The sequence below is a fragment of the Ostrinia nubilalis genome, chromosome 19, assembly GCF_963855985.1.
Source record: "Ostrinia nubilalis chromosome 19, ilOstNubi1.1, whole genome shotgun sequence".
In the NCBI taxonomy this organism is placed as follows: Eukaryota; Metazoa; Arthropoda; class Insecta; order Lepidoptera; family Crambidae; genus Ostrinia; species Ostrinia nubilalis.
Window position 1 is genome coordinate 6,039,914 of NC_087106.1, and position 24,994 is coordinate 6,064,907.

General features: G+C 37.8%; 2 protein-coding genes across 4 annotated transcripts in view; one reads left to right on the plus strand and one right to left on the minus strand.

Moving 5' to 3' along the window:
• The window catches only part of LOC135081118 (histone acetyltransferase KAT2A), a 34,476-nt gene extending 22,764 nt beyond the window's left edge, over positions 1 to 11,712 (plus strand). The window contains exons 16-20 of the mRNA XM_063975862.1: positions 6,092 to 6,169; positions 7,386 to 7,508; positions 8,364 to 8,454; positions 8,987 to 9,113; positions 10,491 to 11,712. Coding sequence (XP_063831932.1) covers positions 6,092 to 6,169; positions 7,386 to 7,508; positions 8,364 to 8,454; positions 8,987 to 9,113; positions 10,491 to 10,557 — 486 coding nt within the window. The 3' untranslated portion in view covers positions 10,558 to 11,712. The remainder of the gene's footprint in view (positions 1 to 6,091; positions 6,170 to 7,385; positions 7,509 to 8,363; positions 8,455 to 8,986; positions 9,114 to 10,490) is intronic.
• Positions 11,713 to 11,801: 89 nt separating this feature from the next.
• The window catches only part of LOC135081103 (E3 ubiquitin-protein ligase goliath-like), a 75,128-nt gene continuing 61,935 nt past the window's right edge, over positions 11,802 to 24,994 (minus strand). For 2 of the 3 annotated variants that reach the window (XM_063975841.1, XM_063975842.1), the window contains exons 5-12: positions 22,735 to 22,867; positions 18,444 to 18,561; positions 17,835 to 17,906; positions 17,479 to 17,561; positions 17,052 to 17,148; positions 15,912 to 16,007; positions 14,977 to 15,065; positions 11,802 to 14,127 (exon numbers count right to left, since the gene is read on the minus strand). In XM_063975841.1, the coding sequence (XP_063831911.1) occupies positions 14,013 to 14,127; positions 14,977 to 15,065; positions 15,912 to 16,007; positions 17,052 to 17,148; positions 17,479 to 17,561; positions 17,835 to 17,906; positions 18,444 to 18,561; positions 22,735 to 22,867 (803 nt within the window). In that variant the 3' untranslated portion in view covers positions 11,802 to 14,012. Of the gene's footprint in view, positions 14,128 to 14,951; positions 15,066 to 15,911; positions 16,008 to 17,051; positions 17,149 to 17,478; positions 17,562 to 17,834; positions 17,907 to 18,443; positions 18,562 to 22,734; positions 22,868 to 24,994 lie in introns of all 3 variants that reach the window. The other variant, XM_063975843.1, reaches the window with a different exon arrangement.

Below are 24,994 nucleotides of genomic sequence, written 5' to 3' on the forward strand. Positions count from 1 at the left end.
ATATACAAAAAGAACGGCACCGCCTATGTTTCAGTTCCACGCGTAATATCCATAATTTATTTCTCAGATATTTCTTGATCGATTTAAAAAAAAACTTCACCGTCTTTTTAGTTTTGGTATATATTTTAATCCCATTCAGCGAAATATAGTGTTTTTAACATCAGGAACTTCTCCATTGAAATGCTGGAAGAGCAATTTATTTACAATACCTCTTTATCTTGATCATCTGTCTATTGAAGAACAAGAAATGCAAGTGGAGTTCTTAGAATCGTTTTCTAGTTCTGAATGAAGTGATAAGTTAAAAGTATGATGCATAATAAAATTAGATACTTAAAGTAATATACGATTTATTTAAAGGACATCATCCACGTTTCATATATTTTTGGTCCAAAATCAAAAGTGCCGGCCAACAAAAAAAAGTGCTGTATTCTGACAGAATACGTCTGCCTTAGCATTTGTTACTATGGCACCAAAGCCGTAGCTCCACTGTGCGTCGAGTATTTGAGATCTAAAAGTCATCGACTATTCATACATTTTTTGTTCAAAATCAAAAGTGTCGGCCAATAAAAAAAAAGTGCTGTATTCTGACAGAATACGTCCGCCTTAGAATTTGTTACTATGGCACCAAAGCTGTAGCACCACTATGCGTCGAGTATTTGAAATCTAAAATTCATCGACGATTCATACATTTTTTGTTCAAAATCAAAAGTGTCGGCCAATAAAAAAAAGTGCTGTCTTCTGACAGAATACGTCCGCCTTAGCATTTGTTACTATGGCACCAAAGCTGTAGCACCACTGTGCGTCGTAGTATTTGAGATCAAAGTCAGTCGTTTCATATATTTTTAGAACTCAAATACTGCGATGCACAGTGGTGCTACAGCTTTGGTGCCATAGTAATAAATGCTAAGGCGGGCGTATTCTATCAGAATACAGCACTTTTATTTTTTGGCCGGCACTTTTGATTTTGGACCAAAATGGATGATGTCCTTTCAAGACATTTTCCTATGTTAAAAACCTGAGGTATAACAACATTCTTCATACACATACCTACCTAAAATGTATATTCGTACTTCATGTTCATTAATATTAAAGTCATAAAAGTAAAAAATTAAACAGTATCAAGATCGTTTATTCCAATTTCCCCAGTATTGCTCTCAACAAAGTTTATTTTCCCTATTTGCCATGAGATTCTGGTACACCTATAACGGCAAGTTTATTTTTGTTTAAAATAAATTTGCCGTTCCAAAGTAAAGTTATGCAAATCGCTCTTTTTCGTTAATTTATTTTTGCGAACATAACTATTTACTTACTTCAGTAGTTACTTACGTACTTAGTAGCTCACTGGGTAAAATGGGCGAACTTGTATTCTTATTATGACCTTACCTATATACCCACGAAGTTTGTCTAACCTTCCGCCAAACACCCTGTATACTGTGGTTTTGGCTTGGCTATCTCGTTCGTTAAAATCCCCGTGGCGGGGAATCCCCGGGACCCCATCCCGTTTGTGTCGCAACTCGCACGCATCGCATCGGGTTGCGTTCATAAACTCACTCATAGTCATAAAAAAATTGTATTACAAACTCGGCGCCTCTACGGTTCAAAATATGTAACTAGTACTTTATGGTTCAAAAGAACTGCCGCCGTTTTAACGTTGAGCTCGTAAGTAATCTATACTTATAATAAATCTGTAGAGAGGTCAATTCTGTACATGAAATATATTTTCAAAATAACTACCAGGGGGTGATTAGTGATCGATACTGATGCCAAAAATGCAATCAGTAAAATTTTTGTCTGTCTGTCTGTATGTTCCTTATAGAAACAAAAACTACTCGACGGATTTTAACGAACTTTGGTACAATTATTCTTCATACTCCTGGGCAGGTTATAGTATACTTAGGAATTCCCACGGAAACGGGAATTAGCGGGAAAATCCTTTTGTATAAAAAATCAAAACCGCTTAAGTTAGACGCTTTTTGGCAAGCAGGTACCTTAGTAAACTTAAAGCTTAGTCACAACAGGATATTGCAAAATTCCCACGGGAACGGGAGTTAGCGGGAAAAAACATATGTATGAAAAAATCTAAACCGCGTAAGATAGATGAAGAGGGTTAAACGGGATCCACGTGTACGAAGTCGCGGGCGGCCGCTAGTGTAAACTAAACTAAAACCCTAAGCGTAAAATGAAACCATAAACGTGAATCATAATAAACATATAAATATTGAGAGACTTGTTTAATAAGCGTAATATTTGTTTTGTTGCGCTTGCGCATACTGTACCTACTTACTTATCAATATGTACTCCATTTAAAAAAAAAATAGGTGGCAGTAGCGGCGCGGCGCCCCTATTGTCTTGGCGCCTGTGTGCGCCGCACACATCGCACACAGGGGCGGCGCGGCCCTGGTTATCACGCCGTTTTATCAGTACCTCTAGTACGAAAAACTTTCGAGTTCGTTTCGTTGCGTATTCAAAGTGTCATCGAAAAATTTTGTATGAAAAATTAAACAGCGCCCCCTAGGGCGGCTATAATATAGGGGGCGCTGTTTAATTTTTCATACAAAATTTTTCGATGACACTTTGAATACGCAACGAAACGAACTCGAAAGTTTTTCCTACTAGAGGTACAGGCCTGTTCATCTCCGCGAGTTTACATCGAAAACAAAACACGCACGATGGCCCCCTACAGGATTACTATTCCACAAGGCTCACATACGAGCGAACATTGACTCACGCACGCGTATTCTTGTGTATGATGCAAAAAAATAAAGAAAATGGTGTACTAAATACTGTGCAGTATTTAACTGCCTAAATAATAATAAAAACACAGAATGTACTTTTTTAAGTTGCCTGAAGACACTGAGAGGTAAATAAGTAGTTAATATTATTCATGATAATTCATGCTAAATCATGTATTTCCTCCACCATTTTCTGCAGTTTGGCACCTCACATCACATCATTTTACCGAAGTCAGCCCTATAGCTTCGGCGCAATGCCGATCACTGACGTTTGTCAACAAAATGGTGCTTGACTCTTGAGACAGCTAAATTACACCATATTGTTAATGACATTGTGCATAATTTTTTTTAAATACTTCGCGAAGTAAAACTTCTGTACGTAGTACCAGGCCTGTTCATCTCCGCGAGTTCACATCGAAAACAAAACACGCACGATAGCCCACCTACAGGAGGCGATTCGACAAGGCGTCACATACGAGATACGAGCGAGCATTGACACACGCACGCGTACTCTTGTATTATGGAAAAAAATAAAAAAATACTGTGTAAAAAATACTGTGCAGTATTTAACTGCCTAAATAATAATAAAAACACACAATGTACTTTTTTTAAGTTGCCTGAAGACACTGAGAGGTAAATAGTTAAGTGGTTATTGTTATTCATGATAATTCATGCAAATTCATGTATTCCTTCCGACATTTTCCGCGATTTGGCACTTCACGTCACACATTAGTTTGCCGAAGTTCGCCGAACCAGCTATTGTCAATTATTATAGGTGTCAAACAGGATAGGGTCTTTGCGCTGGTTTTCGTCCAACTATCGGAGTTGCCAACTTTGTGATCTTAAAATACCCTTACATAAATGTATCATATTATTTTATGTCGTTCGAGTGCTCATAAAGGCAGTCAACTAAAGTTCATACTGCAACGCACACACAATCCGCACCGTAACGTAAACGCCATACCTCGCCGATGACAGTGCGCGAAGGGCAATGACAGCTCGCAAAACACTGACGTATATCAATGTCTCATGGACTTGGCGTAACTTTAAAATAAACGTACTCGGTACATTACACACACATTTACACGCATTATAAATACATACACGATTTAAGAAAACAACATGGCCGCAATATAGGCAATCAGCTGACAGGTATTTGTGTGTGTGTGCGTGTAGTTGTCAGCTGATTGCCTATAAATATGTTGTTTTCTTAAATCTTGTATGTAGGTACCTACTCGGCACAAGTCAGGTAGTTAGTGACGTCACATGAAAATGTTGCCAGAATGAGTACTGACCAAACATTATCTATTTCTTTTTTTTATACATCACCAAGGGTAAGTTAGAAAGAGATAAACAGCTGTTTGTCATTAATTTGTCGAATTTTTGTATAGATCTATATTTCCTCTCCACTATTACCTCCATGCCACAAAAGGCGATACGTTGTTGATTCCTTTCCGAGTTGATTTGCCTGCTATATGAACTGAGCTTTGCTTTAAAAAAATGACCCTTAGTCATCTAAGATTTAATTTTGTATGAAGAAGTTTAATAAACACTTAAAATTGTGTTTATAATGCTATCAATTAGACATACGTGCCAAAAACTTTTCCTGTCAGCACGTTTTTTTTCTAGCGCGATGATTTCTGCAATGTACCGGTGACCGGTGTATGGCCGCGCATTTATGTAATTTTTTGGAACTCACTACTTTTTAAATTACATTTTCATTTAGGTAGAACTGTTGCTTAGGCATTATAGATTGCAACAAAACTAGCGCGGGATGGCTACTGCCTTCTGTGAATACAATACTTTGTATTCAAATTTTACGCATGTGTTTATGGCAGCTCAGTGAAATGGACGAAAACCGATGTTAGATAGAAAACCAGCACAATGACCCTACTTTCAAAAATTAATATTGCGATTTTATAAATCACTTAAACAACTTTATATTAATTTGCGGGTACGCCGGGACAGCTCGTAAAACAAATTCATTATTTACATATTACTAATTTATCAACTTTGTTCATTGTTAGTTCATTAGTTGTTCGTGTTTCGTTTGGGTTAGACCAAGAGCCGAATGCAAAAAATAAATGTTACTTAATTATATTAATCCTACAAAAAACGGACGGACGCTGTGCAAGTCTAATAGCCATATACTTGGTTAACTCATTTTAAAAAGTGCACAAAAACGTTCTATGTTCAGACAGACTATATGACGAATCTATAAGGGTTCCGTTTTTGCCATTTGGCTACGGAACCCTAAATACCGTATCAAAATCTGTTGCATAGTTTTAAAGATCTAAGCATACATAGGGACAGACAGACAGGGAAGCGACTTTTTACTAAGCGACCAAATAAAGACATTTTGATTTAAGGGGGGGACATCGTAAGAGCCATTCACATTTTTATCAGAAAGTTAATAAATTAATATATTTAGGTTTTTGAAATCTAAAACAGCCAGGAAATCAAAGAGGCAAACATGATACCTTTGTGATTTTATAGGAATTTTATTGTAAAACACGGTCATATTAAACTTTTATAAAAAAATCCAGAGGTAAATGTTTTTTTTCGAGAAAAATTTTTTCTAATCTTGTTTTCGAAAATATCATCCCATCACACATACGTTCTGTAATACATAATATTGAAAACAGTGCGAAATATCGTCAATTGCAGTTTTCACATACTGAGGGCCCATAATGAAATTAGTATAATGTTTGTTTATGTAATAAAATTTGGTTTGAAATACCTACTGAATTGAATTTTTATTTCTTACTAGCTTTTTGGCTTCGCCCACGTGAAATAAATTGTCACAGTTATGTGTGTTATAAAATATTTAGGTGCTAGCTCTTACACTATATAACTGGCGGCCGCATGTAGCTGCGCGTTGCCGCGAAGAGCAGTGAATGCAAGTGTGGTGCGCTAGATGGCGACACAGTAGCTTCTTGTAGCAGTCAGCCCTATGGCATCAAGACAGTACCGATCACTGACGTATGTCAACAAAACGGTGCTCGACTCTTAAGACAAGCTAAATTACACCATATTGTTGATGACATTGAGCATACATTTTTTTGAATACCTTCGCGAAGAAAAACTTCTGTACGTAGTACTTATTATTATTCTGTGGTAGTACTTATTATTATTCTGTGGTTTTATCGATTTTGCCCATACATTTTGACGTCGATAAAGTATATCACGGCGCGCATCCTAGCCCGGCTTACAGCGTTCGGGAAGCTTTGCGACCTTCTCGCCCAAAAAACTACAGTGTCTCAAGAGTAGGTAGTCTTTGGGTGTTCGCAAGAACTGAGGTGTGGTCATTTACTATGGGCGCAATTGAAATCAGTATTTAATTGGTTTATGTTTTACAGATAGTCAAGAAATTGATTGACATGCGGCAAAAAGAAGTAAGGAAAATCCATCCAGGACTCACCTGCTTCAAAGATGGCGTAAGTTGTTGTGATGTTTTCTCAATCTAATTCATTATGTAAGTTCACCATACTGTTGATATTTTATTTCAACACATGTTTTGTCACACTACACACTCGGGTTAGATAGGTTTTGTTTTAATTTACTTTACTTTTTACTGTTGCTGCTGACGTATTCATTCAGCGTATCGACGGTGTAGTGACAATACCTCCTAACTAACATTTTCCAAGAAATCAATTTTCTTGAAAAATTTATTACAATAGGCTTATTACAATAGGTTTAAAATTTAATTTCGCGTGGACTTTTTCCATTCGAAATTTTTCTCCTAACTGATATTTATTTTTATACAGGGTGTTAGGTAAATGGGTATATGAGCCGACACTAGACCATGTTAACATGGTCATATAAATGGTATGGTGAAGTCAGAAATTTGATATCATCATTTTGCTACCTGTATACCTACCTCTATTTTGCAACAACATATAAATTGTAATGTGACATGCAATAAACGTTTTGAATTTGAATTTGCTTTTTTTAATTTTCATACAAAATAAATTTTATAAAATCCGATTTCTATGAAAATTAAAATGAAGATATCAATTTTCTGACTTCACCATCCCATTTATATGACCATGTTAACATGGGCTAGTGTCGGCTCATATACCCATTTACCTAACACCCTGTATAGCAATCAAACTTTGTGGAAATAGCTGCTTTAAGCGCAAGTAATATTTACGTATTTTTTTCTAGCTCCTGAAATCCAAAAAAATAAATGCAGTTAGGAGGTATTCTCACTTTACCGTCGGTATGTAGTTTATCACTTAGGCCCAGTTTTTTTATTCATAGTTAAAATAACTAATTGTTAAATTTGGCTATTAATGGTTAAATATTAACAAAATGTAAAATAGTTAAAAAAATGTACTAAAAGTCAAGCTTACCATTGTTTGAAATGTTTTTTCTTATATTTAACCACTCGTCGTTCGACACTGTCAAATTTGACTATTGGTTATTTTAACTACGAATCAAAAAACTGGGCCGTATAGTTCCAAAATACTGAACTGTCCTATGCATGACATTGACAGTGGGGCGCCACCGTCAATACCGGATCGCTGGTTCCGATTTTTGCCATGTTGGAAACCATATAGTTGAACGATGGTAGCGCCCCCTGTCATTGAGTTTGGTGGGACAGTTCAGCGTGGGTCATCTATAGCATGTTCTAATGATGGAATGTGTCAGGTGCGCTCGATCCCCGTGGAGTGCGTCCCAGGCTTGCGGGAGACGGGCTGGCGCGCCGCGCCGCGCGCGCCCGAGCCAGAGCCCGACGCAGACCTTGCTGCTCTAAGAGCCGTGCTGCACCAGGTCAGGACAATTTCAACTTCTCATTCTTTAAGTATAGTCCGGTCGCCGAGCACGTACTCAATACTCAATACGTTTATTGCTTCCATAATAATAATATAGGTGTTACAATGTATTAATACAGTTAATTATGGACCCTGTTGGGCGCTGCAATTTAAATATAAAACGTAAGAGAGGAGGCTTAAGCTTACACGAAATATTATTTTAGTTAGATTGATAAACTCATCTTATTTTATCATCTAGATATTCTTTTATAGTATAGTAGCATTTTGTACTTAAAAGCTCTTTAGCGTAGAATTGTGCGAGCGCGACAGCAATATAATTACGCGCGAGCGATAAGGATGGGTAGCTTGGGGTCATTGGACGAAATTCTACGTGCTCGGCGACCGGACTAGATCACTTTATCTTTTCACGGCACTTCTACACGTCCCAAATATAGCTTGCCCTGCCACCACTTCCGAACAAGATACCAGCTGGGACCACTTTCATATTTTTTTTTTTTTTTTTTATGCATAACAAGGCAGGTATTTGACCACAATCGCACCTGATGTTAAGTGGGATGAGTGGGATATCACCCCACGACTTTGTTTTATATCATTTTGCTCAATAATATAAACGGGAAAGTAACTCGGTCTTCCATGTTTACTCATAGCAAGAAACTCATTGTTTCAGTTAGTCTTATCTTATTGTTTGGTCTAATTTTATTGGTCTAGTTTAATTGGTCTAATATTAAAAAATATACAATCTTACTTTGCGATTACTCTGGAACTAAACATAGGCTTAAAAAACTGACTTTCTATTATTTCATAGATCTGTTTTTATTTTCTTATCATAAAAACTCGTAATTGTTTTCCACAGGTCAAAAATCACGCAGCCGCTTGGCCATTCCTGAAACCTGTCGATAAAGCAGAAGTCCCGGATTATTACGACCACATCAAGTATCCTATGGGCAAGTAATACGTGTTATGTACCCAGTTTCACACACCCATAAAAATGCACTACAATGCAGTCCAGACACACGCTCGCGAAAAGTGGTACAAAAGGACTGAGCACGATGCGGGAGATATTTGCAATCGCAATTCCAAGCTAAACTAATTTCGAATCAATAATAAATCTTTTTTTTTTTTTTTTTTTCAATCAATGCAGACGCACATTGTGAAAGACAGATAACGTTTACATGTCTACCTTCTTAAATATTAACAATTAAGTAGCGGATCTACGAACTACCAACGTGAACCTAGGGCGGCAAATTCGGGGCCAACAAATATTTATTAAGTAGGATGCTGTGATATCTGTTGTACCGTTTATTATGTGTGCAATAAAGATTTTAAATGAATTAATATTTATTTGTAATAGGTATACAAACAGTTTACAGTCTAGGCTTCATCGTAAAGAAAAAGTGTTAATTACATACTGGACCGTAATCCAAAATTAGTATATCTACTGCCTTAGTATGAATTTGAGTGAATTTGTTCCGCCAGACCTGCGCACGATGGGCGAGCGGCTGAAGGCGCGCTACTACGCATCGAAGCGGCTGTTCATCGCCGACATGACGCGCATCTTCACCAACTGCCGCCTCTACAACTCGCCCGACACCGACTACTACAGGTAAGTTATTGTCTCGACTGTGCGACGGGCGCCCGCAGTGAGTGTGCGAGTGCAACAGCAACATAATAGGGATGATGACTGGGTAATGAAATTGAAATTCTATTTAGTCCGTTAGACAGATAATTAGAAAATATTAGACTCATATTTTTTATTTTTTTCCATAATCGAATAATTACAGTATTATCAGGCCTGTTCATCTCCGCGAGTTTACATCGAAAACAAAACACGCACGATGGCCCACCTACAGGATACTATTCGACAAGGCCTCACATACGAGCGAACATTGACTCACGCACGCGTATTCTTGTGTAGGTATGATGGAAGAAAATAAAGAAAATGGTGTACTAAATACTGTGCAGTATTTAACTGCCTAAATAATAATAAAAACACAGAACGTACTTTTTTAAGTTGCCTCAAGACACTGAGAGGTAAATAAGTAGTTAATATTATTCATGATAATTCATGCTAAATCATGTATTTCCTCCGCCATTTTCCGCAGTTTGGCACCTCACGTCACATCATTTTACCGAAGTCAGCCCTATAGCTTCGGCGCAGTGCCGATCACTGACGTTTGTCAACAAAATGGTGCTTGACTCTTGAGACAGGCTAAATTACACCATATTGTTAATGACATTGAGCATACATTTTTTTAAATACCTTCGCGACGTACTTCTGTACGTAGTACTTATTATTATTCTGTGGTATTATATTGAGTTGAAATGTCGCGTGACGTCATTTTTGAGTAAAATTTTTTCTCAAGCGTGACGTATCGCGCCATTTCAACTCAATGTAGCACTGTTATTATTTAATTATGAAAGAAAATAAAAAATGAGTCTAATATTTTCTAATTATCTGTCTGACGGACAAATAATTGAAATTTTGTCATCTAGCCTATTTACGCGCAAGCGATAAGGATAGGTAGCTTGGGATCATTGGACAAAATTCTACGTGCTCACAGACCGGGCTTTAATAAGCCTGAGGCATCTTATCGATTTTGCACGATAAGCCCATACATTTGTCGTCTATAATCGTCGATAAGATTTTATCATTGCGCGTATCCTAAGCCCGGCTGGAAACATTATTTTCTTCATCTAAGTCTTTTTCAACCAGGTATCCTTTAGTTTTCACACCTCTTTTTACGGTCTTGAGCAGCTTCGGTCCAGTTTACTCCAACCTGCTGTTCTCTTAAAGTTAACTTTGTTATTTTTTTAATTTGTGGTGAGATAATAAATGAGGTTTATGGAAAAAGAGGAATTAACGGAAGGGAGAAAAGACTGTTTTAACATATTTAAAACCAAAATATAAGTCTTGATATCCTGTCCGAAGGTTTATATCTTATCTTGAAGGTTGTCTTAATATCTTGTCTTTGCTAAACAGGTGCGCAAACACCCTAGAGAAGTACTTCCAAGGCAAGATGAAGGAAGCTGGGCTGTGGGACAAATGATCCTACGACACGCGAGCCTCCACCCCTAGTGAGGCCAGCAGCTATACAACTTAGCGACACAACACTACGGCACAGCAAATAACATGAAACGAAATAGTTGGCTTACCGGCGAATGCTGCGGCTACTCAGAAACGCTGTTCACGTAGTTTCTGGTCTGTCGTCGTCGCTCATGTTTGCATCTTGCTTGGAAAGAGAGGGACGACAACATTCGAAACTTCGGATAACGGTTTTCGGAGTAGGATTTACTCTGGACCGTTAAGTGTGTGCCTAACGTCTTTATGTGCCTGACAATAAGGAACGTTTTGTGTTTTTCTCAATTCTGCCGCGACAGATAACATAAACGTATTTTTTTAGAACTGAAATCTGTAGCGTTACATTGTATTATTGTTTACTGACGGCCTTAGATTTATTAATTAGCAAGAAGTTACTATTTAAGATAGGTATATCTCACTATATTTATTGTTTCCGTACAAATCCTTTATACACTTCAGTATAACTTTATACACTTTACATTATTTCTTTTTCTGTCATCCGGGAAGTTGCGTAGACAACAAAAAATACCTAGGTAGTGTTACTAAGATTACCATGCGTTATGCATAATAGTTAAATTTTATCAAGTATTTACAAACTTTTTTAGATTTAAGAATGTCTGTGTTGTATCGTTGTAATGAGAAATTGTGTACAAGACTGTATTTAATTTAGGTTTGCTAGTTTTGACCACCAACTTGTTCTATTGATATAATATACAACTCCATTTAGCCTTGTTTTGCATCTTTGAAATTGTCTTTATAGTAATCGCGTATAATATGGTATTGTATTATGTGAGAATATCAATTTGTTTTTTATCTATGTTGTTTTCAAAGGAACAACTCAAATTCTCAGTACCCCATTTGTAAAATTAAATATACTTAATAAATATTGTTTGATATTATGTAGATGAGTAAATTAGGAAAAACATAATAAAGTAGTCGTCACAATCAATTTAGTAAGTTGTGTTAGATAAATAAGCTGTTTTGTGATAACTATGTTTGAAAAATGAATTCTCCTAGATATATTATTAATTGGTATGTTAAAAATGCGGTGTACGTTTTTGTAAATAATAGTACTTATTCTCAATGAATTTAATTATAAAGTCAATAAACTTTTTTTAAGTAATTATGCAATATCTTTCAATTTTATCATCTACGAGACCCAGTTTTAAATAATAATATAATGCAATAGGTAGGTTCATTGAAACACAAATATTTCAATACTGTTTTGGTTTTTATTTCAACACTTGATGTCCACACATGGGAGTCCGTAGAACATTTTCAAGGGGGGAATGTAAACATCTTTACACAATAACGGTTATTAAAAGTACATACCAGTCTCCTTGTTAATATAAAATCCAATGGATTTCTCGTAATAAGTATCTTACGTGTACTGTAAGTAATAACTTAAATGCTCACTTAAAACACTAAAATATAGTTTTACTTAAAAATAAAGTTTGAACGGCCATGGTCGCTTTTAAAAACAACTGCGGTAGTCAAAGAATACGACAAACGCAAATAAATTGTATCTAAAAGCGACGTACCTCCACTTCAGACTAGAATTTATAACTACCGTTTTCTCTGAGTCACGAAATAAGTGTTAGCATACATGTAAATAATGATTGGACATAATGAATAATTACACTGTATGATATACATTGTTTTACTTAGTGGAAAAATGAAAGATTAACATCGTCGATGATTATGGAATAAACTAAACCACAGTCGCACTTTGAAAACACATTTTATCGATGTTGTGTAAACATTATAAATATTAGTCCGTTATTTATTTACGTGAACTATAAGCTAGCGACGAAGAAAGGTTGAAATAACTTCGGGAAAGAAGTATCACATTACAAATCAATGATGATTTAAGTGTAAATCACAAAAATTTGGCTGCAATTTGGCCCCATTTTTACAAACAAGAATGTGATTATTATTATATGTTTATGAAGAGCACAACAATATCATAAAATACGTGGATACAACATTTAAAACATAATGGAACAGCTTTTTTTATGAATTACATGAAAATACAGAAATTGAAACATTTGAGTACAGAACATCAGAATGAAAGATATTATTTATTATGGACGGATCTCTCGCACACTTCACTTGTTCATAAACAACATAATTAAAATTTATATTTAAAATCCACTCAGTACATTTAATTTAATTTGATAACATAGGCCAATAAGGAAAAATAAAACTTAAAAAATCATCAAACTTTCGAATTTTTTTTTGTATAATAAAAATTGATCACTTATTCAAAAGAATATTTTATAAGTACATGATTTAGTAAATTTTAATATGCTAAAGCCTTTGATTTTGAACTTTTAAAAGAAAAGTGGCGAAGACTGATTATTAGCCACCAATTATAAAGATAAAATATCCTGGGAAGTTCATCACAAATACAAATAGTTCCTAATTAAATTCATGGCCAATACACAACCGGGTTAACAAAAATAAATGTTACAATAAAGGTTAAGTTTTAGGATACATTATGAGATCATGAACCAAATTAACATTTTAAGTACAGTGGCTCGACTTAATTCAATATTTTTAATTCGGCAGTTTTGTTAAACGTCCAGACTGTACTCAACAGCATTGCCAAAGTTTGAGACTTTTGTAAAAACAATATTATTGCGAAAAATTTAAAACTTAACATTTTTAAACCCTCGTGATTTGTTTATGTAACCGATTTTAAACATTTAAATAACAAAGGAATTCGTAAGTACACAATAACTACAGAAACACGTACATACTCGCATTTTTATCAGTTTTATTTTTTTTCTACAAAATCGTTAAATTACAATGTTATGCCACTGTGTATTTGGTTTTATTATCCGTTATCGATGGTGTTACGTAGTCAAGTTACAACAAGTACAATCAACAGCACATCACACTACACATTTATGTTGCAAGTTAGCGTCTATCACAATAATAATTGTTGTTAAGTTTGACGTGCTGTCGATACATTCTCGCCGCTTCCACTAGCAAGTCTGTGAGGTGCACCACAAAACGAACAGCTACATAGTCATAACCGTCACAGACGAGCCATCAGACCGGCGAGGTACGGGTATAGTCTGGTCTGTGAGCACGTAGAATTTTGTCCAATGACCCCAAGCTACCCATCCTTATCGCTCGCGCGTAATTACATTGCTGTCGCGACTGTGCGACGGGCGCCCGCAGTGAGTGTGCGAGCTTGGGGTCATTTGACAAAATTCTACGTACTCACAGACCGGGCTTTAAATTACAACACTATTTCGTTGACTAGGCGGAGTAGCGGATGCCTACCTAATATAAAACTAGCTTAAACAAAATATCACTTGTCATCCACATTTCACTGGAAGTTCGAACCACTATTGTTGAGTATTTGTTTATTGAACACATCACTGCACTGAGTCTCGCTCACGCGTCGGGGGCTTAGGGGCTTGGCGTGGCGCGGACTTCCATTGGCGAACCTTGTAGCGGCGCGTCGGACGCGTCGGGCGCCTGCGACGGCTCACCATGCGACCCCGAAGGAGACGATGCGCACGACCTGATGACAAACATGTTTTTAATAAGAAAGTTACAATATTACATGGTATGTGGAGACGAAAGATTGAGAAATTGGGGCGGTAAGAGACCCAGAAAAAAAATCGGGACGTTGTGTAGAGGCTTGGGAGGCGTCATTTACTAGGAGGACTTTTAGACACCGACTGAGCACTCGACTACAAATGGGGGCGCTAAAAAGAATTTATTCTCAAAGTGGGCAGTAGACAAAATACGTTTGGGAACCGCTGGTTTACGCCCAATTCCCATATTCAATCCTTCTCCAAATCCGGATTACAACTGTCAAATTGAATTCAGTTTTAGATTATATTTCCAAAATTTTCGATGCATTTACACTTTAATATTCTTTACTATTATGTCTTATAAACAATATAAAAATGTAAAAACATCAAAAACCGCAGTTACTTTGGCCAAAAACATATTAAAATTTGACAGTTGACAATCCAAATCCTATAATTTGGATTAGGATTGAATATACAGGGTGTTAGGTAAATGGGTATATGAGCCGACACTAGCCCATGTTAACATGGTCATATAAATGGTATGGTGAAGTCAGAAAATTGATATCTTAATTTTAATTATTTTAATTTTCATACAAATCGGATTTTATAAAAAATATTTTGTATGAAAATTAAAAAAATTAAAATGATAATATCAAATTTCTGACTTCACCATACCATTTATATGCCCATGTTAACATGGGCTAGTGTCGGCTCATATACCCATTTACCTAACACCCTGTAGAAATCCAGCATTAGTGGGTAATTCGCCAAATAAAAGACGTGTCCTGGACCCTGTAACAAGCTGTACCTAGGGCTCTTGTTCGGGCACGGACCTGGCCAGCGTGGCCACGAGCTCGTCGGGCGACGACGCGCGGCTGCTGCGCTCGCTGGCCGCCTCCGAGTACGAGTTGTCGCTCGTCAGCTGAAACAACAACACATTCGTTAAAAACCTTGCTTAATAATCGTATGATTTTAACTAAAATAGTAAGACACGGGTCTTAACGCGACGGTCTTACTGGTCTTACTAAATAACGATTTTAAACTTTCGCGTTTCATTATGGAACGCGAAAGTTTAAAATCGTATGATTTTAGTGCTCAAATATAACAACTTTTTGTATGGGGCCAGCAATAATCGACCTCAATAAACATTTTTAAGGCTGAGTTGCATCACCACCGGGTTTTCGTACGGAGTTTGAGTGACATTTGACGTTCGTTATTCGTTCGTTCGTTTCAGTCGAAAGACGTCCACTGCTGGACAAAGGCCTCCCCCAAGGATTTCCACAAAGACCGGTCCTGTGCCGCTCGCATCCAGGCACCTCCCGCGACCTTCACCAGATCGTCGGTCCACCTAGTGGGAGAGGCCTGCCCACGCTACGTCTTCCGGCTCGTGGTCGCCACTCGTTTGTTATAATTAAAGTAAGATGTGCAACCCAGGGGAGTCTCGTTAACCTCTTCTGTTAAGCTAAATTTTAATAATTATGCTTGTGAGACTGGGTTCACCATAATAGTTCAGGTTCGAAACAGAGTTCGTCAAATCTGACACCAAAGCCCATTGGCTATTGTCGCACTATGGTTTGATGTAAAAATTAGGGCGGTTAATTGCACATGCAACTATAATTTATTGTTGCAAAATACCTCCTATCCTATAAGATGTTATGGCATAAAAATACCAGGGTTAATGGGTGTCATCATCCAACATAACATTATCACAGGTTGCACGATGTAAAACAGCTCCTATCGCAAGTACATAAGGTGCACATTCACGTACCAGCGTGAGCGGGTGGCGGGCGCGGGCGGGGCTGCGCGCGCGGCTTCGGGCTTCTTCCACCTCCAGCTGGAGGATGCTCTCTTGACTACCCGTGTACTGGAAATAAAAACAAAATTCATTTATTTCAGACCTCCGTAGTCCAGTTTTTTTTTTTAAAGATTATTAGTAATTTGTTATTACACAAATTACTAATACTCCCGTTAGCCCCTCGTACTAAGCTAAATATGCTTGTGTCACGAGTGAGATCACCACAATAGTCGAGCGGCGGCGGGGACCGAACCCGCGTTCCCCGGATCACGAGTCGGCCAGTCCGACCCCTTCACCGTTCGGCTATCGTGGCTTATAATAAAATCACATCATCCTCTGTGGTCTAGTGGTAAGACCACCTGCTTCAGACGCAGAGGTCCCGGGTTCGATTCCCAGTAGGGGAAGATTTTTCTGTTCGGTTTGGTTGGTGGTAGGGCTTGTTCTAAGTCCGCCTGGCTAAGCTACCACCATCTTACCTAAGTCTGTCGCCATAACAACAATGTTAACAGCATTGTTGTGTTCCGGCAGTTAGAGGTAAGATAGCCAGTTCCTCCGTGGGTGAGGATTCCGGGTGAAGCTCGCTTCCACCTTCGGCCTGATCGTCACTTACCATCAGGTGAGATACAGGCCAAGAGCTTCCTCGTTGTGGATAAAACAAAATCAAATCATTTAAATTTTTAAAGACTTGAAAAAATGGAATCGCTTCAGGTGGGAATTGAACCCACGACGTTTGTTTGCCGAGAGACTGCTCTGACCGTTGCTCAAGCAAACTCGTCGCAAATGTATTACGCTGTTAAATGGACGCGCAAGCAAGACCGCGTACCGGAAAACGCAGCGTGGGACGTCCACCCACAAGGTGGACCGACGACATCATAAAGCAGGAAGGCGCTGGACGCAGGCCGCTACCAATCGGGTAACATGGAAAGCATTGGGGGAGGCCTATGTTCAGCAGTGGACGTCCTATGATGATGAGTTGGGAGGTAAGATAGCTAGTTTCACAATATTGTTTTCCCTAGAATTAGAATTCACAAGAGTTCTCACCGCAACAAAAATCACCCTGCCGTTTAAAATAAATTAAAAAAAAGTCTTAAAGGTTGAACATGGCTGACTCACCACAAAACCATAGTACTTAAGGATGTCCATCTTGCACATAGGACAAGTGCGGTGCTCGAGCAGCCACGGATCTATGCAGTTCTTGTGGAAGTCGTGTCTGGAAATAACATAATTACACATTAATGAGGGCCATGTCGCTTGTAGAGGCTACCAAAGAATGAAACACTTTTCAAAAACAGTGTATGTAAAGTATTATGTAAGAAACTTTCTACCTAGAAAAGGTAGCAGCAGCTTTAAGGCCTATTTAAACCTGAGCGATATTCGCTGCCGCTGAGGGTAGAGGTACATACCACGCGGTAGCGAATACCGCTTAGGTCTGAACAGTATTATTACCGCATACCCACTGGGTTTTCTCTACCGCAGACGGTAGCGAATACCGCTTAGGTCTGAATAGGCCTTTAAATTATACTTTTGTAGTGAAACTTACCTACAAGGAAGAGATCTAAGCGTTTCCGAAACTTTGTAAGGTTCTATGCATATAGCGCAGCATTCGCCATCGCCCTGTACTTCCTGGAAAACAACAATATTCCTTATTAATTTTATACTTTTTCGTATAATTTCATTTTCCCTATAATCCGGTCGCCGAGCACGTAGAATTTCGTCCAATGGCCCCAAGCTACCCATCCTTATCGCTCGCGCTTAATTATATTGCTGTCGCGCTCGAACACTCACTGCGGCCGCCCGTCGCACAGGATAAGGATGGGTAGCTTGGGGTCATTGGACGAAATTCTGCGTGCTAGACTCTACAGTAAAAATTATAAAATTTAAAATACAAAAACTTACTCTATCTTCAGTCTTTAAACTCTTAACAGGTATTTTGGACAGCGCCTTTTTCGCCGCGCAACACAAACGTTTCTGTAAAAGAGAATGTTTCAGTCATGAAGAGCTCTGTGTCTGTAGACGGGTATGGGACTATTCCCACCACAGGAACAGCTGTGTAGGAAGGATATCCACCCTTCGCGTATGTTTTTTATGCATAACAAGGCAGGTATTTGACCCTAGTGTTAAGTAAAATGCAGTCTAAGATGGTACAAATCTGCCTTTTCATTCTAGCCTTAAAAAGACCCGGATGTGTTAGGAAAAGACAGCAGCAGGCAGCGAATTCCAGTCCCTAGCTGCTCGCATTATAAAAGAGTTATCGAAACGTTTAGCCTAAGCGCAGACCATCGATTTTTCATCGGCCGATAGTTTAGTCGAGCAGTTGATCAGTATTGATTTGGCCGATTCTTCATACAATTTAAAATCGGGCACAACTATCGGCCAACTAAAAAGCGATGGTCTGCGCCTAGTCTTAGTGCGAGCTGGTGGAATGTCCACAATATAGGGATGGTACGCTAACCTGCGTCTGGTTCCCGGATGTTGGAAGTGTGTATGTGGTTGTTATGTACTCACAGAGAGCCTGTCCTTGGCGTGTATGTACCGGAAGCGCTGGATGTAGTAGAACACCAGCCACGCCAGCGAGATCACCATCAGCACGATGAACGATATCGACACGAACAGCACTGACGTTCTGGAGATAAAAGATTAGAAGCATTTAGTCTACTAGTTCAGGGCTTCCCAAACATTTTTTACTGTCACACCCTAGGGGATTTGATATTTTATTAAAGCCTGGTCCGTGAGCACGTAGAATTTTGTCCAATGACCCCAAGCTACCCATCCTTATCGCTCGCGCGTAATTATATTGCTGTCGCGACTGTGCGACGGGCGCCCGCAGTGAGTGTGCGAGCGCGACAATGAATAACGAGGATGGGTAGCTTGGGGTCATTGGACAGAATTCTACGTGCTCACGGACCAGGCTTTACCAATTATTATAATTAAAAAAAAATAAAGCAAAACATTAAAATGAAAATTTAAAGAGCTATTTTATTGCATTGAATAGCTACTTTTTTATTCATAACAAGGCAGGTATTTGACCATAATCGCAATGAACTAATGAGAAGGATGTGCATGCTTTTCTGAGGATATCTCATGTTTAGAAATTGCAACTCTCATCTCTTTCTTCGCATTTCTTTATGATTACCTCACGACGCCTTGGGATAAATGGAAACCCCTGAACTAGTTAATGGGTAGAAGAAATCTAGAATTGAATAGCTGAGGATACAAATTAGAGGGTTGGTAGTATATTGATGGCCATCCATTTATTTATTTAAAAATGGTTAGGTACCTGGCTCAAAATCACCAAGGTTGCGAATTTCAAAATCGGTTTTATGACAAAAAAAATTGCAAGCTATAATGATGACTATTAGTTTATACTGTTGCTTAATTTGTATATTTTTAAACCTTGACAGGGCAGCGCACAGAATTCTTTATTTTTTTAGTAATATTGCTTAGTAGTAAATATCTTGCAGAAAACCATCAATTCGGGAACGTTTTCCTAAGTTTCATAAAACCCGGAAAAACCAAACAAAGCGCATAATTTGAGCTTTGTTTAAAACATGGGTATATTATGTATCTATTTTGAAGAAGCAATAATGAAATCAATACATTCAAAATTTTCTACAAGCAAAATACGTCAAAAAAATAAAGAAGTTGCTATTATTCCGCATACAATTTAAGAAATTTCATAATATTTAAAACTCTTTTAATCGAATTAACGTAATATGTACAGAACAAAAGTTCTGTAATGTAATAAATATATACATAATATTGAAATACCTCCATTTATGCGTATTTTATTGAAATATTGTAATGTTCCCGAAAATGATCAACCGTTCCCGGAATGACAAAAATGTTCTGTTATTGATATAATTAGGTAGAAATAAAGAAATATTTAAATTATAAATCAACGATTTAAATAACTAAGTTATTTATTTATATTGCCATTTGTTCACAGTTAAGAAAAACTACTCTTACTATTAATAAATTATTATTATAATTCAGTGTTAACATCTTCATAACTCAGTCTAGTTAAACTTCTGTACCTACTCATATTAAAATATTTTTTATAAGTTTTAATCAGTTATTACAATTTCAGTCTTTTGACCTTAAATCACAGTGTACTTCACTAAACTTCTGTATTAATACAAAAAATATATAAGAAACGTAAGAAAATCAACAATATATTCTGTCACGAACAACAAGTTAACTAAAAAATATTAAAATTACAAAACAAAACTTATTATTTTTCGAATAATACTGATTGATTATTTGCTCAAAATCAATATTATCATTTATCCTTAGGTTCCAGCTTAAATTTTCTAATATTGTTACGCACAGATCTCAAAAAGGTTACTAAGATTTCTCCATCATCATCTTCGACACTGTCATGTCGATGATGATGATGATGGATGATGTCCTTCCTGCCCCAGCGGCCATCAGCTCTCCGAGCTATGTGCCCCGCCCACTGCCACTTGATTTGAGCGATTGTGCGTGCTATGTCAGTCACTCTGGTTCTCCTGCGGATCTCCTCATTTCTGATTCGATCACACAGGGAAACTCCGAGCATAGCACGCTCCATCGCTCTTTGGGTGACCTTGAGCCTTCTTATGAGGCCCATAGTAAGCGACCACGTCTCAGATCCGTATACCATCACTGGCAACACGCATTGGTCGAATACTTTTGACTTAAGGCACTGCGGTATTTCGGACGTGAGAATATCGCGACTCGCATTAATAAATTTGAATAACTTGGATTGACCAGTCCCCGAAAGCAGCGCCTGTTCACAGACATGACGAGTGAACCAGCCATCGCTTCACTCGACCATATTAGAGGGAATGTAACGACCCGCCTCACTACGCCACCACCCCAGAGACATTTTAGTGAGAATGACAATTCCAAGTTATCTCTTAAAAAAAGGACAAAAAGGTCTCTTCTCAGTAGGAATTATAACAAGCAAGAATGTTATAGGATATACGAGATTTCGATATTTTCTTTGCCATAAGACGTATTTGCTTCAACACCAATCTGTTTAACTTTTATCTGCTGAATACGAGATATTGTCTCTAAATCTTCATTGTCCGAGGAAGATGAACAGTATACAGATTTATAAATGACTCTATTTTTCTATAATATTATCTGTCCTTAGCCCGTTTAATTTCTTACTGCTCTTCAGTCATTTTATCCAAAAACTTTATTTTTCTAGCATTCGCCTTTTCCCTTTGGCGCAAATAAGTTGCAATATTCTTTTTAAGCTTTTTTTGAGATTTTTTTTAAATTTTTTCTTTATCAGGAGTTTCCATTTTGCTGTAATTATAAAGACACAAACTTTTATAATAAATGTATTAAATATTGTAAATGATTCGCCCTTACAAATAATAATCATCATTCCGAGAACGCAACAGTCATTTCGGGAACGTGCCATCATGTCCGGGAACGTTTCCGAAATGACCGTTCACGAAATGACGATTTCAAATAAGCGCGCGCTTTAATTAGACGGCAGCCAACTTAAATGCGATCTGGGTTTGTCAATAGGAAAATATTTGAGATTACTTTGTTATTTCGTGTAATAAAAAAGAATTTCATCAATAATTAAATGTAATAATTACGTTCACGAAATGACGGATTATTGATGTACGCTTTACGAATAATGAATTGAAAGGTACTTACCATTTAGATTTATTTTATTTAACGATAAATACTCTGACAGCCCGTTTTGTTATTGTTTTCTTCCTCGACTAACGTTAGACACCGAATGTCTGCGTTAACTTAAAATATTTTTTGATCGATTATCGATACGTTCACTGAAATGACTTGTGCGATATCGGACAAACTATATTGGACATTTTTATAGTTAAAAATAAATATTTTTTTAGTATCCTTTTTAAAACTAAATTTTGTATAAAAAATACGGTGTATTAAGTAATGACATGTGTAAATTACCTTAAATTTTTATGTAAAATTTTGGACTTGTTGCTGAAGATTGTACATTAGGACGCGTTCCCGAAATGATTATCCATGCATTTATATTGATTTTGTTTAAAATTTGCTTTATTAATTAGTTATATTGTTTGATGTACACACAAAACAAGTTAGTTGAAGTAATTTATTACTAATATTTTCTCAAATAAGTCAAGATTTAAGACATTAAATTGCTAGCAAAGCCAATTCTGCACCTTGGTGATTTTGAGCCACCTAAGTTTAAATCACTAGGATCTAAGTTGTGATTGTGATATACAGGGTGGCCCAAGGAGAAATGCACTCTTGAAAATTCAAGGAAAAACAACTGTATAATTTTGTAGAACTTTATTTATTAATTACAATTTAAAGAAAATTAAATGAAATAAATTTGCGCTGAGGCAAAAGTTCTCGAGTGGCGACCACGAGCTGGAAGACCGGGCAGGTCTCACACTAGGTGGACCGACGATCTGGTGAAGCCTGCGCAGGATTGGGCGTTGTGGAAATTGGGGGAGGCCCTTGTCCAGCAGTGGACGTCAATAGGCTGAAACGAACGAACGAAACTATTTTTAGTTTTAAAACTTAAAAATAAATTTCATTTCAATTTATTTTCTACGATTATTTTTCTTTGAATTTTCAAAAGTGCATTTCTCTGGGCCTTCCTATACAAATTACTTATTTTTTTCCACTCTACCCCATGCAAGCTGAATCTGCGCTATAACGGTCATTATCAAATGATATGATTATGATAATGGAGATTTACATAATACATTGCACAACTTACAGTAGCCAAGAAAGTTCAACCACGGCATGCAATACTAGAAGACCAGAGTGCTTGAAAGAGACTTACTTGTTAATATTGTTGCTGACATTGGCAAATGTACGGCCCTTGAGGATGCCGATCATGACGCGCGTGCCGTTGTCGATGAGCCGCGTGATCTCCTCGCCCTTCCACTTGTACGTGAACACCGCGGATATGTTGCCTGCAACAAACAAACATCATGCCATTAGGTATAAAGTACATAGACATCACCATGTCATTTTGTCTCCGCTGAAGAACCACGCCCTCTCTAATTTCCTTCGTTTTATGGTGCGTCCACACTGGGCGAACGGGCTCGCGCGGCAAACTCGACATCCTGCTCACTTAAGAGCAGGGTGAGCAGGATGACCAGCATGCCACGCGAGCCCGTGCGCCCTATGTGGACGCACCATTAGCCAAATGCCGTTCCAAAGACGCTGGACAAAGACCTCTCCCAAGGACTTTCACAACGACCGGTCCAGCGCTACCCGCATCCAGGTGCTTCCCGCATCCTTCAGCAATATTCACATCCCTCTCTAATTTACCATGAGAATCTGAATATTTTATATGTAACTCAAAGGTGACTGACTGGACGGATCGGGCTGAAATTTGGCATGCAGGTAGATGTTTTGACGTAGGCATCCGCTAAGAAAGGATTTTACGAAACTCCACCCCTAAGGGGGTAAAACGGGATCCACGCGTAGGAAGTCGTGGGCGGCCGCTAGTTATGTTTTAATCTGGCTTAAGGTAGCATTCGGATCAAGACGACCGCGACGCGAGACCGCGACTCGAGACCGCGACCGGCGACCGCGACCCACTGCTTTATATGAATTAATAGGAAGTGCTGACGGATGCAAGCGACCGAGTCGCGCGACGTGTGGGCGTGGCCTGCCGGCTACTTGCGTCGCGCGACTCGGTCGCACAAGGCAGTGCCGTGGCGCGACAGATGCAAAATGGCCGTGTTTTCTTCGCACGAAGACGAAATTTTAATAGAATTAGTAAGTAAAAACGCACCTGTATTCGATACGAGACTTCAAGTTTATAAAGATAATACTGTGAGAGACAATATTTGGGAAAAAATTGGAAAAGCATTAAATAAAACAAGTAAGTTCAAATGATACATATTTTTATTAGAAAAGGTACTTATTTTTATTGTTTACAGATGGATGGAATACAACCGTTTAGTTTAGTAACTGCAAACATACTGAGTTTCGTATGGGTCGCACGACTCGTGTCGCGAAGATTCGTAAGTAGCTGTCGCCCTGCGACCTGCGACCGGTCGCCGGTCGCGGTCTCGAGTCGCGGTCTCGCGTCGCGGTCGTCTTGATCCGAATGCTACCTTTACACTCTCCTCTCTGGCCCTCTAGTAAAGGACTGATAAATTGTTTCTTATGCCTTTTACATCTTTTACGGGAAAAATGGTATTGGTTTTATTCTACTCTGCAGCAACCACACGGCAAACAGCCATGGAAAGAGCTAAGTATCTTAATTTAAATAGCACGTTTGCTGTTTAAATTAAGATACTTAGAACTTATACTACTCGTAATTGATGTGAGAATATATTTATATTTTTTACCTGTCTGGTTTCCACTCATAACGATAACAAACAAGTTGTTTTGTGACCAAATTACCAATGAAAATAAATCAAGACTAACTCAGGTAGGTAACTAAACTCTGTAACTGAATTATTAAGTGAAAATTAAGACTCATAAATAAATAGATACATGTGTACTGCGCTAAAACAGCGAGTTAAATGAAACGTAAGGACACAAAACAAATGATAATAAGTTCAAGTGTAGCGTGGTGATTCAACCAACGTTCATTATTCAGCTGAATAAACATACATTTTTGTTGTTCAATCGGAATGAGTTGCAACAAAATTTTAACAAAGTTGTAATTCGAGCATACGTGACATCACCACTAGAGACGGAATCTCCCTTATCAGTTATCACAGACGTTATCAGTATTTGAAGAGATCATTTGATAACACGTTACTAATCGTTGCCTAATAGTTCAGTTAGTTTGAGAAATGTATTCCGGGTGGCATTGATATCATTTCCAAGCAAATATGTGAATACAAGGAAAGCATTTCACAACTCTTTATCTTATGAGATAACTATGGTATTTTAGGAAGTATTGCGTGAATAATAAACATCAGATGTAATTCTTCATTTCAGGGAAAGAATGAAGAAAGTTACTTGTAAGTACTATCTATTTCATCTGTAATTAAGTAGTATTCTATGTATGAACTGTTAAATAAATAAACATGTGAATTTAATAGAATATGACGTCAAAGCAAATAATGATAATG